Here is a 19,245-nt window from a genome sequence, read left to right as displayed (position 1 = left end):
GCTGCTTCCACTCTTTATTCATTGCACATAATCCTGCTGTGAATGTGGTTACACAGACATCTGTTTAAATCCCTTTCCAGATCTTTGGTCTCTACCCAGAGGCCTCAGACTCTCCCATTATTGCAAAGAATCATGCATGTATGTATAACATGCCGGTTTAATAAATATGATTATAGGTGCCTGGGAAAAATATATGAATTCTCAAACCCTCACAATGTTTCTGTCTGGTAAGAAGGATTGAGGAGGAGGTTTGTTTGTTTTTGCCCACATCTGGCTGTGCTCAGGGATTACTCCTGGTTCTGTGCTCAGGAATTACTCCTAGTGGTACTCATGGGACCATATTTCCCTAGGACCAAAGATAGGCATAGAGTCATTGAGTCCCACAGACATCCAAACTCCTTCTAAGAAGTCATTACATAGTACCCGGATATTGTTTCAGTGTTCAGGGAAAGTACTATGAGCTCTCACCCTGCTGTTTTCCTTCTTTTCAGAATGGCTTTGGAACACACTCATGGTTTCTCAAGAGAACCTCCAACTCCCAGTATCCTCTAAGAAACGAGTATGTGGGACAGTTTGTGAATGGGTGTCGTCACGGCCACGGGAAGTTTTACTACGCCAGCGGTGCCTTCTTTGAAGGGGAGTGGGTTTTCAATAAGAAACATGGGATGGTGAGTGCAGGCATGCTAAGTGGCTAGTTCAACCACTGTGGAGAACTTTCTAGCCCTAGAGACTCATGGCTCATAGGCTCCATCTCAGTGCCTGGGATGACTTATTCACATCTTAGCCTGAGCAATAGCACTGCAGATGCCCTTGATGCAGATGACACTGATTTGTTCTCCAGCATTTCATATGTTCCCCATCGCACTGCCAGGAGTGATTTCTAACTACAGAACCAGAAGTAACCCCTGAGCATCCACATAAGTGTGCCCCACCCTCCCCCCCCCAAAAAAAAAAGAAAAAGAAAATATTGGATCAGAGAGAGTACAGCAGGTAGGATACTTGTCTTGCACCTGGCCAACCTAGGTTTGAGCAACGATGGCATTCATATTGATTCCAAACCTATCGGGAGTGATCCTTGAACTCATAGCCAGTAGTAACCCTCTGAGTACTGCTGGGGTAACTCAAAAACAAAGCGAAAAAAGAAGAAGGTGGGCCCAGAGAAATAGCACAGCGGCGTTTGCCTTGCAAGCAGCCGATCCAGGACCAAAGGTGGTTGGTTCGAATCCCGGTGTTCCATATGGTCCCTTGTGCCTGCCAGGAGCTATTTCTGAGCAGACAGCCAGGAGTAACCCCTGAGCACCACCGGGTGTGGCCCAAAAACCAAAAAAAAAAAAAAAAAAAAAAAAAAAAGAAGGTGGTGCTTCTGGTTGACAAATTTCAGTATATTTAGAAGTTAAGGGGCCGGAGAGATAGCATGGAGGTAAAGCATTTGCCTTTCATGCAGGAGGTCATCGGTTCGAATCCCGGCATCCCATATGGTCCCCCGTGCCTGCCAGGAGCAATTTCTGAGCCTGGAGCCAGGAATAACCCCTGAGCACTGCCGGGTGTGACCCAAAAACCAAAAAAAAAAAAAAAAAAAAAAGAAGTTATTAGGTTATGGTATATGTATTTGCAAGTTATAGAAAATCTAGCTTCTGTAAAAGTTTGTTATTTTTCCAGGTAGACATTCTTATAGAGTATTGTCTTTAAAATAAAGTGGTCTCTTCTATATTGAAAACATTTTTGTTTTCTAATTTAAAAATTAATGTTTTCAGGGGACAGGGAAGGTGGCGCTAGAGGTAAGGTGTCTGTCTGCCTTGCGAGCGCTAGCGTAGGACGGACCATGATTCCATCCCCCGGCGTCCCATATGGTCCCCCCAAGCCAGGAGCGATTTCTGAGTGCATAGCCAGGAATAACCCCTGAGCATCAAACGGGTGTAGCCCAAAAACCAAAAAAAAAAAAAATTAATGTTTTTTTTATAAATATTGTACACTAAACTCAAGTAGACTGTGTGGTATTTGCAAATATTTTCACAACTGATGAAATTTTGCATTTGTAAAATTAATATATTGTATAAAATAATTTTATGTTCTATTTTGGAAAGCTCTAAAAATCTAGCTTCATCTTCCCTAAATGATAAAGAATAATATAGACATCAGGATTTGATTCAGCAACTCAGTGCTACCCCTGGTTTTGATCCCCGGCACTCCATTTGGTCCATTGAGCCCTGCCTGGAGTGGTTTCTGAGAGTAGAGCCAGGAGCAAGTCCTGAGCACAGCTGGGTGTGACCACAAAATATAAATAAACACAAAGATGTTTTGTTTTTAGTTTTGAGCCACACCCAGCAGTGCTCCGAGGTTACTCCTGGATCTGTGCTCAGAAAACATTCCTGGCAAGGGCCCGGAGAGATAGCACAGCGGCGTTTGCCTTGCAAGCAGCCGATCCAGGACCAAAGGTGGTTGGTTCGAATCCCGGTGTCCCATATGGTCCCCCATGCCTGCCAGGACCTATTTCTGAGCAGACAGCCAGGAGTAACCCCTGAGCACCGCCGGGTGTGGCCCAAAAACAAAAAACAAAAAAAAAAAACCATTCCTGGCAGGCTCTGGGACCATATGGGATGCTGGGGATTGAACCCGGATCAGCAACATGCAAGGCAAATGCCCTACCCTATGCAATTGCTCTGGCCAGACACACAAAGACTTTTTTTTTTTTTTTTTTTTTTTTTTTGGGCCACATCCGTTTGATGCTCAGGGATTACTCCTGGCTAAGCACTCAGAAATTGCCCCTGGCTTGGGGAGACCATATGGGATACCGGGGGATCGAACCACGTTCCTTCCTTGGCTAGCGCTTGCAAGGCAGACACCTTACCTCTAGCACCACCTCGCCGGCCCCAAGACTTTTTATCCATAATCTGCATCAAGTTATTTCCACTGGCAGGGCCGCCTGGTGTTCAAGAATGGACGTGTATATGAGGGCCTGTTCTGCAATGACATGATGTTAGAATTACCAGACCTGCCGGTGAACTTAATCCATTCCCAAGGCCTGCCCTCAGATTGGGAGTGTTGGTGCCCGAAGGAATGCTCAGCCATCACCGCAAGTAGGAAGCCACCTGCCCGGGCAACCCCTGACCTGTTGTCTTGACTCCTCCACCTGCTCTTTATGTTTGTTTGTTTGTTTTTTGTGGGTCACATCTGGTATTGCTTAGGACTTACTCCTGGCTCCTCATTTAATAATTACTCTTTGTAGTGCTATGGGGTATTAGAGATTGCATCCTGGTCACCCACTTGCATGTACAGTACCCTCCTTTCTGCTACACTCTCTCTTTGAGCTCTCTCTCTCTAGTGCACTCTCTCTCTAGAGCTCCCCATGCTAAGCTCTCACTCAGGCCCTTGAGCCTTGTGTCTGATCCCAGCTGATTCTTTCTTTTTGGGGGAGATAAAGGTGGAATTTGCGTTACACATGATGGTGTGCTACTGCATTAATGTTATTGTATCTTTAAGGGGTGAGGATGCCCTCCTGTAACTGCCAATGGACTGGGACATGCCCAGTAATGGCAGTGGTGTTCGGAGCTTGTTCCTGGCTCTTTGCTCAGGAGTGACCCCTGGTGGTGCTGGGGGCACATCTACTGTGCTGGGGATTTGAAGTTGGGTCAATGGATGTCCCTAAACCCTGTACTATCTTTGACCCTGCACATGCTCTGTGATAAATTTGTGAGTCATCTCGGATTACACTTGGATGAGCAGTCAGCCAGTATAATCTTGACAAGGGTACTTGGAGCACGCCACAGTTCACTCTGCCTCCAATGTCTTTCTTAATTTTCTAGAAATTTTCAGAAGACTGGATGGCACTATTGACTCGGTGTTAGGCTCCAGCATTGAACTCGATCTCAGTGCACTGCTGAGTAGGTACCCCGCAGAAGACCAACCACAGGAGAAGAAGCAGGTGAGCTCCCCACTAGGCCCCATGTTCCTGGCTCTTTGCTCAGGAGTAAACCCTGGTTGTGCTAGGGGCACATCTACTGTACTGCGGATTTGAACTTGGGAGAAGCAAATCCCACACCTTCTGGAGGGCCTGCAATTGTGGATTTTCTTCTTCCTGGGGTGTTTGTGGTATCCCACTGAGGGCACGAGAGGAATAGGATGGAGGCATGGAGGGACTAAGGGCTGGTCAATGGCTCAGAGCTGGTCTCCTCGAGGGTTGTATCTGCCCTCCTTTGACCATTTTGCTGTAGATGACCAGGAGCAGTTGGGAATTGGGAGAGCTTGTCCTGTTAGACCTAGGGCCTGACCTGGGTTCAATCCCTAGTGACCCTTGAGTTTCCTGAACCCTGCCAGGAGTGAGTCCTGCACACAGAGGCAAAAGTAAGTCCTGGGTCGGGCGGTGGCGCTAGAGGTAAGGTGCCTGCCTTGCCTGCGCTAGCCTTGGACGGACCGCGGTTCGATCCCCCGGCGTCCCATATGGTCCCCCAAGCCAGGAGCGACTTCTGAGCTCATAGCCAGGAGTAACCCCTGAGCGTCACCGGGTGTGGCCCAAAAACCAAAAAAAAAAAAAAAGTAAGTCCTGAGAACCACTGGGTGTGCCTCCCCTGAAAAGATTGGGTGATACCTAGAGATGGGAACCTGTGGGGCCTTCTCTGTAGCTCCCACATCTGGCAAATCTCTAGCACATAATAGAGCTTAGTGTCCCAGCTGCGAGCATCTGCTGTAGTAATGATGGAAGGTTTTTACCAGAAAGAGAGAAGCTGCTGAGATTTCAGAACCATGGGCTCTCAGGGACCCTTACTGCTCTTGGCCCCTCCAGCAGGCCCCTCCCCTCCACCCACCCGTATGTCCCACAAATACTATATTCAGCTCCCTTCCCTTCTTGGCATCCAAGCAAGTGTTTAAGTGTTGGATGCGGAGCCTCACACTGGGTCCATGTGGAAGGGCTGGTGGAAACTCTCTCTCTCTTTCTCTCTCTCTCTCTTTTTCTCTCTCTCTCATATCTCTCTGGTTTATCATTATTATTTTGGTTTTGAGGTCACATCTAGCAGTGCTCAGGATTACTCCTGGCTCTGTGCTCAGGGATCACTCCTGTCAGCTCAGGGGACCATAAGGGATGCCAGGGATTGAACCTGGGTCGGTCATGTGCAAGGCAAATGCCCTTCCCGCTGTGCTATCACTGCGGTCCTCATTCTGCTAGTTCTGTATCAGAGGGACACGCATCAGGAAGGCAGAAAACTCAGACAGGAATTCCCCCAAGTTCTACACCTTCTACTCAGTTCTGTACCTAAGAACCTTCCATTTGCTTCCTACCTCTGTTCTCACAGAACATTGCTGTGAGAGAAGCAGAGCCCTCAAATATTCTCCAAATGTGTGAGTTAGAGACATGTACACATATGTGCTGAACTGAAAAACAGAGAAAGCACCTTGTTGGTTTATACATACATACATACATACATACATACATACATACATACATACATATATACATACACACACATATTTCTGGCTATGTACTCAGAAATCGCCCTGGCTTGGAGGACCATATAGGATGTTGGGGGATCAAACCATGGTTCGTCCTAAGTTAGCTTGCAAGGCAGATGCCCTACCGCCTGCGCCACCACTCTGGTTCACACACACACACACACACACACACACACACACACACACACACACACACACACATATATATATATATATATATATTGGTTTTTGGGTCACACCCGGCGGTGCTCAGGGGTTACTCCTGGCTGTCTGCTCAGAAATAGCTCCTGGCAGGCACAGGGGACCATGTGGAAACCGGGATTCGAACCAATCACCTTTGGTTCTGGATCGGTGCTTGCAAGGAAAACGCCACTGTGCTATCTCTCCAGGCCCACATACATATATTTTTAATTTGGGGGGTCTGGGCCCCACCCAGCAGTGCTCAAAAGTTACTCCTGGTTCTGTGCTCATTCTGGAAGTTCTCAGCACTGTAGGCACCCCTATCACTTAGGCATGAGTTATGTATCTCTTTGCAGGTTGAGTTCGCTGTACTGAGAAACATTACAGAGCTCAGGAGGATCTACTGCTTCTACAGCAGCCTCGGTTGTGACCACTCCTTAGACAACACTTTCCTCATGACAAGACTTCACTTCTGGAGATTTCTGAAAGATTGCAAGATCCACCACCATACAATCACCCTCACTGACATGGACCGAATCCTTTGGGGTGAGCTTTCAGCCCTTCCTTTGTGCCCTGGAGTTGAGACTGCAGGGGGCTTCTCCCTAGGAAACCTGAGTAATAATGAAGGGCCATGTTGGGAGAGTTTTTTCAGAAGCCCAGCTAGGCCCAGCCCCAGGGAGGCATGAGGCTGGCAGAGTCTAGCCTCCAGGCATTTTGGAGAATTCCCAACAGGCTTGTGGCCTGTCTGTCCTGTGCCCCCAGATGGTTTTCCCTTCTACCTCCAGACTGACAGGCCCTAAATGGGGGAATTAAATACCCTGAACTGTCAGACCATAGCCAAGCAAAAAAGTCAAGAAGGCCTTTAGGGAGACTTGGCCTTGCCTTTTTTTGGTTGGGGGGGGGGGCACATTTCTGTGTAACTCTCAGGAGTTACTCCTGGCTGTGTGCTTAGGAATCACCCTGGCAATGCTCAGGGGATCCTACGGAATGCTGGAGATTGAACCTGGGATTACTGCATGCAAGACAAACGTTCTCCTCACTGTGACACCTTGACTTTGTCTTGACTGGGAGTTTGGAAAGTTTATACCACTAAATTACCAACTGGGAGGGTCCTTTTAGCAGAGTCTGGAAGACAGGCTAGAGGACTCAGCACCACAATAATCTTCTTGAGTTTTAAAATGGCGGCGCTGACCTCTGCTGATGTCCATGCTCACCTGCCAATGCCTGGTGGTCAGGTCCTCTCTGCACCTACAGTGCCATAAGGAGAGGCCTGGGTCACCAAACAAAGATTGGGCTCTCACTTTCTCACTTAGCACATACCTGAGGGCTATAGGACGCTGCATGGTCTCAGAGTGGGTACTTGGCTCTATAGTGAGAGCATCCTCAAGGAGAAGAAATTATCTGTCCTGTGTATTCTCTGACAGCTCCAGGAGTAGGTTAAATAGAAGGTTCTAGAAATGAGTAAGCCATCTCCCTGCTTTTCTGGTTCTAGCAAATAGCACTAAGGAGGCCATATCTATGGAAGCCATTCATTCTCCGTTCACCACCATCATGCTTCGAATATTTATAAATTACCTCCTGCAGCTGGCTTACCACATCTACCACAAGGAGTACCAGTGAGTACATGGCCTACCTCACCTACCACAGGGAGTACTGCATTGCTCTCTCCTCTGGCTCTTTCCTTGCATGGTGGTTGAAATCAAGGACTAGAAACATGAGTTTCTCACAGATGATAACCCAGAGACACCAGAATAAAAATGGAAATCAGGCCAGAGTGATAGTACAGTGGAGAGGACACTTACTTTGCATGTGGCCAACCAGGGTTCGATTCCTGGCACCTCGTATTGCTCCCCCAATACAACCAGGAGAGGTTTTTGAGTGCAAAGTTTTTTTTTTTTTTTTTGGTTTTTGGGCCACACCCGGTAACGATCAGGGGTTACTCCTGGCTATGTGCTCAGAAGTTGCTCCTGGCTTGGGGGACCATATGGGACACCGGGGGATCGAACCGCGGTCCGTCCAAGGCTAGCGCAGGCAAGGCAGGCACACCTTACCTTTAGCGCCACCGCCCGGCCCAAGTGCAAAGTTTAAGCACCTGGCCAGGTGTAAGCATGGCTGGGTATGACCCAAAAATAAATGACCCCGCAAAAGTCAGAATTGAACCAGGTTTTAGTACTGCAGGTTTCTTCAGAAGTAGAGCCAGTGCTTCCTCAGGCAAAATTCCTGCTTTCCCCGGAGACAAAGTGAGATTTTATATTTCTGGTTATTTTTTTTTGGGGGGGGGCACACCCGGCGGTGCTCAGGGGTTACTCCTGGCTGTCTGCTCAGAAATAGCTCCTGGCAGGCACAGGGGACCATATGGGACACCTGTCGAACCAACCACCTTTGGTCCTGGATCGGCTGCTTGCAAGGCAAACACCGCTGTGCTATCTCTCCGGGCCCCAAGATTTTATATTTCTATGCATACTTGTTTGCTTGGGGGTTCACATAGTGCTGGTTCCAAACCTGGTCCTCCAAACAAGGTCCTCTTGTTGCAGATCCTGTTCAACCCCTGTATGCCCCAGTATGTTTCGCTAGGACCAGAGTGATAAGACAGTAGGGAGAATACGTGCCTTGCACACAGCTGACCTGGTTCAATTCTTGGCATCCCATATTGTCCTCTGAGACCTGCAAAGAGTGATCTCTAAGTGCAGAGCCAGGACTATGTCCTCCTGAGCACCACCAGGTACAGCCCAAACCCAAAAAAATATCCAAAAAAACCCTTTATGCTATAGGGCATTTTTGTTGTTGTTGTTGTTGTTGTTGGCGGCGGCGGCAGGACAGGGGGGTTGTTTGGGGTGAGGAACCACACCTGGTAGTGCTCCAGGCTTACTACTGGCTTTGAGCTCAGAAATCACTCCTGGAAGCCAGAGAGATAGCACAGTGGTAGGGTATTTGCCTTGCACACAGTCAATCCAGGTCGGACCTTGGTTCAATTCCCGGCATCCAATATGGTCCCCTAAGCCTGCCAGGAGCAACTTCTGAGCACAGAGCCAGGAGTGCGCACCCTGAGTGTGGTTGGGTGTGGCTCCTCCCAAAAAAGAAAGCACTCCTGGTGGTGCTTGGGAGGCCTTATGAGATGCCAGTGATCAAACCCAGGTTGACTACATGCAAGGTAAGTGCCCTCCCTACTGTCTTTTTTTTTTTTTTAGTCACACCCAACAGCGCTCAGGGGTTACTCCTGGCTCTATGCTCAGAAACCGCTCCTGGCAGGCTTGGGGGACCATATGGGATGCCAGGATTTGAACCACTGTCCTTCTGCATGCAAGGCAAATACATACCTCCATGCTGTCTCTCCGGCCCCCTCTCTACTATCTTGTCATTCCAACCCAAACCCTTTTTCTTCTATGCACTTCCCATAAGTGTGGCCATGTTAGTGCCAAGTCCCTACAGCACTTGCCCTAGTTCCTCTGGGTCATTCACTGAAAGTCAGGGTTCAGCACAGGTCACCTGGTGTCAGATGTGGTCAAGTTTCCTGGGCTTTCCTGCTGCTGTCCCTTCTCTAGCCCCCAAACTGCTCAGCACCATCCCATCCAGGCCAGCAACTCAATGCCAGGGCAAATGATGCCTGGGCCACCCCGTGGTGCTGGGGGATCATGTGGTGCTGGGGTGAAGGCACTGGTGGCTGCTGTCTCTCTGTCCCGGACACTTAAGCAGACCTTTAGCCTGCATTGTGTAAGGTGTCGTGTGGTCCCACTGAGATTTTCTTCTCAACTGAGATTTTGGGAAGGAAGCAGATAAGGCTGGAGGCCATGACGAAGTTTAGTCAGGATACTGCTGTCCATTTGCCCTTTCCCCTTCTCTGTGACTACCAAGCATTCCCCCTCCCGAGTACTCCAACACTCCTGGAAAGGAGACCTCTCACCCCTTCAGTGGAGGGCTGCTCACAGCCTCTCTCTGACCATAGGAACGAAAGCCCCTCACTTTTCCTGTGTTTCACCAAACTGATGGCAGAGAACATCCACCCCAATGCCTGCCATGTAAAAGGTGAGCAGGCTTCAGGGTCTGGGTGCTGCCCCCCCCAGCCCCTTTTTTGAGCTTACTGCTGCCTCCTGTTTTCAGGCAGCTTGTTCATAGGGCAGGAGCGCACACTCTTGTCAATGAGCTACCTCAATAGGACCTGGGAGATCTACAGAGCTCACTGCAGGCCCAGTGTCTCCCCTCCGCACGAGCCCACCATGACCATCAGGCGCTTCCTCTGGATGCTCAAGGTAACCACTCCCACCACTGCTGCCACCTCTCCATGGCAGTTGCTTTTGTGTCCTTGGTTTGGAGGTGACAAGGCTCTGCTCAGAGCTTCCTCCTGGCTCTGCACTCAGGGATCAGGCCTCGTGGAAATCTGGTACCATATGAGTGTTGGGATCAAATACACTCCCTTTGTATTGTCTCTCCAGCCTGTTTTTATCATTCTCTTTTCTGTTTTGTTTTGTTTTGTTTTGAGTTGGGACCACACGTGGCGGCACTCAGGGATTACTCCTAGCTCTGCACTCAGAAATCACTTCTGGCAGACTTGGGGAAACCTACGGGATACCTATGGGATCCAACAGGGTTGCAAAGCAGATGTCCTCCCTGCTGTACTATCACTCTGGCCCCTCCCTGTCCGCCTCTGATTGATTTTTCTGCCTTCCTATGAGTTTTTTGAACAGTTTCTAGAAATGTCTTGTGACTTACTATGCTTCTAAGTATCTATCTGTGGACCAGACTTCTCCCAGTTTAATGGAGTTGTGACCCCCTAGGAGCTGGTATTTATTTAAGCTACATCGAGATCTGAGGGACATCATTTTGTCTGACTGTGAGCCTTGCTTCACAGGAGAGTGTTGGGTTTATTATTGTTTGTGGCCCAGAGCCCATTGCTCCCTCTAACTTCGCAAACATTATCAGCCACCAGCCTGTAGCTGCTCCTGGACAATCTTTGCGATGCGAAGCCCAGCTCACTCCTGTTAGATGCCTTTGTTTATGTTTTTGTTTTTTGGTTTTTGGGTCACACCAAACAGCACTTAGGGATTACTCCTGGCTCTATGCTCAGAAATCGCCCCTGGCAGGCACAGGGGACCATATAGGATGCCAGGATTCAAAGCACCGTCCTTCTGTATGAAAGGCCCTCTCACAGATGCCTTTGTGACACAGTCCTGTGACAGTTCTTGAATGTGGGGTATTTATGGTGCTAGAATGGAAGCCAGTGTCTCCCCTCCCTACAGGGCATCCCTGGCTCCATTAGTACATTTTCTCATGGGCTTTTTTCAAAGTAACTTTGCTTCTGTGTTGCCACTGGGTGTCTTCCAGGATCCTGTTTGCCCCCTAGTCCTTTGTTGGTGCTACTGTACCCACTTGCTGAACTGTCAATAGATCAATGGTCTCCATGGCACTGCCTGGTCCCCCTGCAGCTCCCCAAAATGAAGCAGAACCAAACAATCTTCTTTTTTTTTTCCCCCCAAACAATCTTCTGATCAAATCTTTACTGCCAGAGCCCTGCACTATTCAGTGATTATCTGAGAGGGGACCTCAGTTAGAAAGATCATATAGGGGCCAGAGAGATAGCACAGTGGCGTTTGCCTTGCAAGCAGCCGATCCAGGACCTAAGATGGTTGGTTCGAATCCCGGTGTCCCATATGGTCCCCTGTGCCTGCCAGGAGCTATTTCTGAGCAGATGGCCAGGAATACCCCTGAGCACTGCTGGGTGTGGCCCAAAAACAAAAAAAGAAAAAAAAAAAGAAAGAAAGAAAGATCATATAGGGCCCAGAGAGATAGCACAGCGGCATTTGCCTTGCGAGCAGCCGATCCAGGACCAAAGGTGGTTGGTTCGAATCCCGGTGTCCCATATGGTCCCCTGTGCCTGCCAGGAGCTATTTCTGAGCAGACAGCCAGGAATAACCCCTGAGCACCGCCAGGTGTGGCCCCAAAACAAAACAAAACAAACAAAAAAAGATCATATAACTGACAAACTGCTCTCCATCCCACAGGACTCAGAGACCCTTGTCCAAGGGCTGGAGCGCTAGCACAGTGGTAGGGAATTTACCTTGCATGTGGCCAACCCTGGACAGACCCCGGTTTGATTCCCAGCATCCCATATGGTCCCCCGAGGCTGCCAGGATTAATTTCTGAATACAGAGCCAGGAGTAACTCCTGAGCGCCACCAGGTGTAACCCAAAACCCAACCCCCCCCACACACAAAAAAGAGACTCTTGCTCCAGGGCCACAGGGCCAGTTTGTGCCCCAGGCAGGCCCTCAAAGATGACTGTTTCTTCCCTCCAGGACTTTAAGATGATAAATAAGGAGCTAACAGCATCCAAGTTTATGGAGATCATTGCTGAGGAGAACCCCTTCATGTGCAATGACAGCGACAGCAACTTTGAACTGGAGGTTTGTTGCCGTTCCAGGGCGGACTCTGCCAGTGGCTGCAGAACCACGAACCAAGAGAGGCCTGAGAGAAATATTTGATCGGTTGGTTATGGACCACAGTAGAAGTGTTCAGGGCTTACTCCTGGCTCTGTGCTCAGGATTCAGTCTTATTTTGTTTTTATTTATTTTTGTTTGCCAGCCACACCTGGCAGTGCTCAGAGATTACTACTGGCTCTGCACTCAGGGATCACTCCTGGCAGTGCTCAGGAGACTATAAGGGACACTGGGAATGAACCTGGGTCAGCAGTGTGCAAGGCGAGCCCCCTCCCCTGCTGTCCTATCACTCCAGCACTCAGGGTTTATTTTTTGGTACCTGGACATCAAACCCTAAAGCCCTCATGCCTGATAATGAAATCATCCGAGGTGACTCTACTGTGAGCTGAAGAAGACATTTCCACCGAGAGGGTCAGATATTAACATTGTGTGATGGATGAAACAGACCTACCATATTTGCTCAGGCGTGAACACTGAGCGAGGTGGTCTATGGGGAACACAGCTCAGCACTTGACAGGGGACCTGGAGGCCCACTGCCCCTCATCCTGGCCTGAGCCTCTGGCTCCTCCTCTGACATGTCTTGCAGATGGTTTTCCTCGAGTTCTTCGAAGCCCTCTTAAGCTTTGCCACCTTCTCTGTCACCAGCCAAGTGGCTAAGTCCTATGTGAGTGTCTTCAATGAGGACCAGTCGGGAAGCAGATTTGGGAGTGGGAGCATCTGCACCCTCCTAAACCAGGTGGGCCACAGGGTAGGGCAGCAGATTCAGCCTTGCCTCTCCCCTCTATTTCATCCTCCTCCTCTCCTCTCTCCACTGCCTCCCTCCTCTTCCTTCCTTGCTCCCTTTTCCTCTCCTCCCCTTATTCCCCTTTTAGCCCATCTCCTCCTCCCTCCCACCTCTTTCCCTCCTCCCCTTTCCTACCCCCCTTCCCTCTCCTTACCTTGTCACAGCCTTGTCAGAGTTTGGGGCTTGAGTGATTCTCAGGAGATTGGAGGATTCTTTTTGTTTGTTTGTTTTTGTTTTGGGGCCACACCCAGTGATGCTCAGGGGTTACTCCTGGCTATGCGCTCAGAAATCCCTCCTGGCTTAGGGGACCATATGGGACACTGGGACTGGAGCTGAGGTCCATCCTGGGTCAGCCACGTGCAAGGCAAACACCCTACTGCTGTGTTATGATTCCGGCCCTGCATTCTTTTTTTTTTAAACTTTATTAATTGATTGATTGATTTTTTGGCCACACTCAGTAGTGTTCAGGGGTTACTCTTGGCTCTGCACTCAGAAATCGCCCCTGGCAGACTAGGGAACCATATGGGATGCCAGGAATCCCGGGTCGATTGGCCACATGCAAGACAAATGCTGTGCTATTTCTCAGGCCCCGAGATTGGAGGCTTCTGAAGAAGTTGTTTCCTGGTCAGTTGGCAGGGGAGGGAACCTTATAGGGAAGAGCTGTAGAGTGGCCACAAGGCTGGGTAAGCCCCGAGTGTGATCGCTGTAGGGATCGATGGATGCCATTGTCTGTGTGATCCAGATGGTGGACCTAAAAGATTTCTGACCTGATCATTCCTGCAGCCACCAGAGCCATTGCTTAGGATCTGTACACTTGTCATTTGTCACGAGGGGACATGCAGACCCTGTTTGCATCATTACAGGCATGGCCCAGCATGACAAGAGCCACTCACACATTAGCCAGTGGGAGATGCTGGACACCTCTGGGGTCTCTAACTGCTGCGGGTGCCATAGGGGATGCATGTCTTCTCTGCACCCAGAGAGCTGGTAGTGGTCCTGTTTCCCTCTTTAGAACAAGAGCTCCAGTGCTATCATCAGCCAGGAGTCCGAAGTCCAGCATGGGGGTTCCATGTCCTTGAGCAAGTTCGACATCAGCAAAATCAAGAAATCTGAGGTGCTGCCCCCATGTGCCTTGGGAGACTGGGGTGGGGGGGTGGGGGGGTGGGGGAGGGGAGTGGACTGAAGGGAATGCCGTCCCTGGAGTGTAGTGCCAGGCTCTGGAACCTCCAGGAGGAAACTGAAGCACAGGAAAGGGGATTCAGCCCAGGGAGGCCTCTTGTGGCTGGACAGGAAGGGTGGACACAGCGAAGCTTCCCTAACAAGGCTATAAGACATGGGGTGAGGGATAAACTGCTGATGGGGTTATCCAACAGGATAAACCACACAGACAGGAGGAGAGGGAAAGGGATCCTTGGGGGAGGGGAATGGGTGCTTGGGAATGTGGGGGGAAACCCACATAAGAGGGGGCAGGGAACATGACTGTGGGGTGTGGTTCTTGGTTCTGAGTGGGTCCTCCAGCTGCTGGGCCTCTGGAGCTTTAAGATGGGCTCGGAGATGCAGCTGAATATGCAGTGTCGTGGAAGTGGGTCTGGCCAAGCAGTGAGTGGTACAGGGACAATGCTGGGGACATGCCACTCAGTGGCAAAGCCACCACCACCTGCCAGAGAACTGTGGCCTGAAGATAGTCTAGTCTCACTTTCTCTACCCTAACTTTAAAACTTGGGTTAGTGGGCTGGAGAGATAGCATAGTGGTAGGGAGTTTGCCTTTTACGCAGCTGATCCAGGACGGATGATGGTTCAAATCCCTGTATCCCATATGGTCCCCCGTGCCTACCAAGAGGTATTTCTGAGTGCCACCAAGTGTGACCAAAAATAAAAAATAAAATAAAAGGGACCGGAGAGATAGCACAGCGGCGTTTGCCTTGCAAGCAGCTGATCCAGGACCTAAGGTGGTTGGTTCTAATCCCGGTGTCCCATATGGTCTCCCATATGATCTGCCAGGAGCTATTTCTGAGCAGATTGCCAGGAGTAACCTCTGAGCACCGCCGGGTGTGGCCCAAAAACCAAAATAAAATAAAATAAAATAAAATACCCTTGAGTTAGTATTTGTTTTAGCACCACACCTAGCAGTGCCCAGCAGATGAAGTCTGGCTCTACATTCAAGGGTCACTGTTGGTGGGTGCAGGAGACCATATGTATGTGTTCATGAGATAGAACCTGGGTCAGCTGCTTTGAGGCAAGCACTTTCCTTGCTGTGCTATCACTCACAGGATCCCTTTTACATAGGTGATGCTCATTCTCTAATCTACAGATAACAGCCTTTTATATGGAGGAGGGGGGAGTCAAAAAGACTTACCAAGAACTTCTGGAGTCTTTCTAACTAGACCCAGTGGCCTGTCCTTCCATCCAGAGCATCAGGAAGTAACATTCCCACATTCCTTCCTATGAAGCCCAGTGTTCAACAGTTTCTCAGTGATGATAGAGCACCCAAGATGAACTACAAATCTTCAGTGAAAGGGCTGACCTTCTTCTTCTTGCAAAAAGGTATTTTTAAAATAATTTTGGAAAATATTTTTGGTTACACCTGATGATACTCAGAGCTCACTTGTGGCGGGTTTCAGGGGATTGAATGGTGCCAGGGATTAGATAGGGGTCGGGTTGTGCACCAAGGCTAGTAAGTACGTTGCTCCTTGTCCTAGCGCTCCAACCCCCAAAAGAGGAGTATATTTTTGTTGTTGTTTATTTGTTTTGGGGCCACACCTGACAGTGTTCAAAGATTATCCTGACTCTCTACAGACTCAGGAATTACTCCTAGCAGTGCTCAAGAGACCAAATGAGAAGCCAGGGATCAAACCTGGGTCAGCCATGTTCAAGGGAAATGCCATTCATGCTGTTCTTTTATGAGGGGTGGGAGGTCACACCCGGCACACTCAGGGGTTACTCCTGGCTCAGTTCTCAGAAATCGCTCCTGGCAGGCTTGGGGGACTATATGAGATGCTGGGATTCGAACCACCATCTGTCCTGAATCGGCTTTGTGCAAGGCAAACATCCTACCGCTGTGCTATCTCTCCAACCCCCCTTCGTGCTCTTCTTTTTTTTTTTTTTGGCTTTTAGGCCACACCCGGCGGTGCTCAGGGGTTACTCCTGGCTGTCTGCTCAGAAATAGCTCCTGGCAGGCACGGGGGATCATATGGGACACCGGATTCGAACCAACCACCTTTGGTCCTGGATCGGCTGTTTGCAAGGCAAATGCCGCTGTGCTATCTCTCCGGGCCCCCTCGTGCTATTCTTAATATCTGCAAACTAATGCATGTCACAGGCAAATTAAAATGTCCATATCTCTCCTTTTGGAGACCAGACTGTTCAACACTCACAATGAGTTCAAAAATTCCCCTGTGGTGCTGTCAGGATCAATGACCTGGTGCCCTTGGAGTCCTTCTTCCATTCTCACCTTTGCCTTTGGAAGCTGCCTCAGAGCCCTAACCTGCAACATTTCCATACTTCATTTGCATTTCACTCTGCCAGTGGGGTGGCAGTGGTGATCCCCAGCACTGTATAGCTCCCCAAGAACAATTCTTTACTGTTTTGATGAAAACTGCCTTAAACCCAAAACCAAACAGTTGTATGGTTACTGAGTTGTAAGCTAGACACAGAGGGGACCACTTATTCTAGCAGCCCTGGGGGGTGAGGTTGGGGGATATGGGATGCAAGATGGGAATGGTGGTAGAGGGAGGACAACTTTGGTGATAGGAATTCTCCTGATTCAATGTTAATATGTACCTAAAATATTACTGTGAAAGATATGTAAGCCACTTTGGTCAAAATAAAAATTATAAAAAAAAAAAAAGAAACATGACAATTTTATAAGTAAAATAAAAAACATGTTTTGTTTTTTCTTTGTTTTGGAGCCATACCTGGCAGTGCTCAAGGGTTATTCCTGGTTGTGCCAGGGAACCCTGTATGGTACTAGGGATGGGACGAGGATGATTTGAGTGCATGGTAATCACCTTAGCCCTCTATGACTTTTCCAACTCTGAAAACTACCTTTAGAGGCGAACTTAAGCAAAACCCAGGGGTGTTTTTCCAGAAATATGGGAAATGTGGGATTTTCCAAATATTTAGGACTAGGAGCACAGCTTAGACCCAGGGCTGCTTGTTCTGGGGAACCCAGGCCACCCTCAAAGTATGTGCGGGACAGGTGCAAGCAGGGCTGTATGGTGCCCATTCAAACTTCCTTCCAGAGAAAAGTGAGAAGCTCAAGGAGGAAACCAAGGATGAGGACGAAGAGAAGGAAAAGCTGAACTCATGGCTCAGTCTCATGCACACATTCTTCGTGGATACGCTCTTCCCGGCTCACAGACACGAGGAGGTCATCATAGAGAAGGTCAAGGAGATGAGGCTGCAGCAAGAGGTCAAGGCTGAGCAGATACAGCAGGAGAATGAGGAGCTGGAAGCAAGGTCAGAGGCTGGGTAGCCCACCTGGTTCCAGGACCACCAGTGTCACTGCAGACTCTGGGCAAGGCCTGTCAGTTGCTCATTTATTTATTTATTTATTTATTTATTTATTTATTTATTTATTTATTTATTTATTTATTTATTTTGGGCCACACCCGTTTAACGCTCAGGGGTTACTCCTGGCTATGTGCTCAGAAATCGCCCCTGGCATGGGGGGACCATATGGGACGCCGGGGGATCGAACCGCGGTCCTTCCTTGGCTAGCGCTTGCAAGGCAGACACCTTACCTCCAGCGCCACCTACCCGGCCCCAGTTGCTCATTTATTTTAAGACTCCAGAGAGATAGCACAGCAGTAGGGCGTTTGCCTTGCATGTGGCCAACCTGTGACAGACCCAGGTTCGATTCCTGGCGTCTCATGTGGTCCCTTGAGCCTGCCAGGAGCGATTTCTGAGCACAGAGCCAGGAGTAACCCCTGAGTACTGCCCAGTGTGGTCCTCCCAAAGAAAAATAAGTGTGTTGTTGCTCTACAGGGACTAACCTGGATGTAAAAAGGCACTTCTGAGCTACAAAGAGGACCTTATTGGACCCTAACTGCCTCCATTTCTTCTCTGGGAAAGGCCTGTTGCTGAGGGCTTCGATTCCCTATGGGCCAGGTGCAGAGAATACATCCTAAACTGGGGGCTGTATGAGGAGCCCACAGGTGTAGAGCATGCATTGACTTTCCCTGACCACAACCCAGGCTGAGTGGTCCAGGCTGTCCTGTGGAGATGCCAGGCTGCTAGTGTGAGTGGAAGAGCCAAGGCATGTTCTGGACACTTGCAGCCGGTGTGCCCATCCCTCAGAAAATATATATTGGAAACATGTTTTAACAAGCCTCTGAGGAATCAGAGCCTAAGCAGTTCTGGCTCTGTTCCTGGCACCATATTTGGTTCCCTACGAGTCACTCCTGAGCACAGAGCCAGTGATTAAGTCCCTGAGCACCACTAGGTGCTCAAAATCATGCCCCAAAATCAAAACTTTTGTATTTTGTTTCCTTAGGCTCCTTAGGCTCTCTTTTTTTTTTTGGGGGGGAAGGGGGGTCACACCCAGCAGTGCTCAGGGGTCACTCCTGGCTCTAAGCTCAGAAATCACTCCTGGCAGGCTCAGGGGACCATATGGGATGCCGGGATTCAAACCACTGTCCTTCTGCATGCAAGGCAAATGCCCTAACTCCATGCTATCTCTCTGGCCTTTCCTTAGGCTCTCTTTTGAGGAAAGAAGGAATGGGGTCCTGCTCGGGTCCTGTAGTATCAGGGACTGGACCTAGGTCCCTTTACACTATATACTAATTCAAGAGGTTATTATTATTATTTTTTAGGGGGAAGCATTTTGGGTCATACATAGCAGTGCTCAGGGCTTACCCCTGGGTCTGCACTCACTCCTGGTGGTGCTCAGAAAGCCTGTGAGATGCCGGGGATTGAACCCAGGTTGGCTATGTGCAAGGGAAAGGCCCCCACTACTGTACTATCACTCTGGTACTCACGTGAGATGTTTCCGCAGCCACCTTAGATGCTCTGCTAAGCTGCTTTCAATCTGTGGGTCTGTGTGGATGGTCTGGGTAGGGCCAGGCTTCTCCTATGGCCACTATGGGGACAGCGAGATGGTCACAGAGTTGTTCACAATCCCCAGCCTCACTCTCCTGTCTATCTTGTACAGGCTGCAGAGTCTGAAGGAGGAGGCATCCAAGAAGCAAGACTATGACTCAGATGCCAGCACTGTCAAGGACTCGCTGATCGCCATGTCCACTAGTTTCACGCAGAGCCCCCCAAAAGAGGAGCTGCTAGTGTTCCAGCCCAGCAAGGCCAGCTCTAGTAGGAAGAGGAAAAAGTAGAGGCCCAGCTCTGGGGGGGATCCGAGACAGGCCTGGACAGGTTCCTGACCAATAAAACATGTTGTATAGGGCCTTTTTGCC

The 19,245-nt window shown here is 49.4% G+C and overlaps 2 protein-coding genes across 2 annotated transcripts in view; one reads left to right on the top strand and one right to left on the bottom strand.

The window, feature by feature from the left end:
• RSPH10B2 (radial spoke head 10 homolog B2) overlaps nt 1-19,234 on the top strand; it is a 29,174-nt gene extending 9,940 nt beyond the window's left edge. The window contains exons 6-18 of the mRNA XM_049788725.1: nt 492-668; nt 2,918-3,077; nt 3,804-3,922; nt 5,982-6,171; nt 7,118-7,241; nt 9,569-9,648; nt 9,724-9,872; nt 11,914-12,021; nt 12,641-12,790; nt 13,851-13,952; nt 15,289-15,382; nt 17,080-17,296; nt 18,990-19,234. Coding sequence (XP_049644682.1) covers nt 492-668; nt 2,918-3,077; nt 3,804-3,922; nt 5,982-6,171; nt 7,118-7,241; nt 9,569-9,648; nt 9,724-9,872; nt 11,914-12,021; nt 12,641-12,790; nt 13,851-13,952; nt 15,289-15,382; nt 17,080-17,296; nt 18,990-19,164 — 1,845 coding nt within the window. The 3' untranslated portion in view covers nt 19,165-19,234. The remainder of the gene's footprint in view (nt 1-491; nt 669-2,917; nt 3,078-3,803; nt 3,923-5,981; nt 6,172-7,117; nt 7,242-9,568; nt 9,649-9,723; nt 9,873-11,913; nt 12,022-12,640; nt 12,791-13,850; nt 13,953-15,288; nt 15,383-17,079; nt 17,297-18,989) is intronic.
• Nucleotides 1-19,245, bottom strand: part of USP42 (ubiquitin specific peptidase 42) — a 204,892-nt gene that overhangs the window by 164,883 nt on the left and 20,764 nt on the right. The window lies entirely within an intron of this gene.

Source organism: Suncus etruscus, chromosome 15, assembly GCF_024139225.1.
Source record: "Suncus etruscus isolate mSunEtr1 chromosome 15, mSunEtr1.pri.cur, whole genome shotgun sequence".
Classification (NCBI taxonomy): Eukaryota; Metazoa; Chordata; class Mammalia; order Eulipotyphla; family Soricidae; genus Suncus; species Suncus etruscus.
The sequence above is the reverse complement of the archived record's forward strand: the minus strand, read 5'-3'. Positions and strand labels throughout refer to the sequence as shown.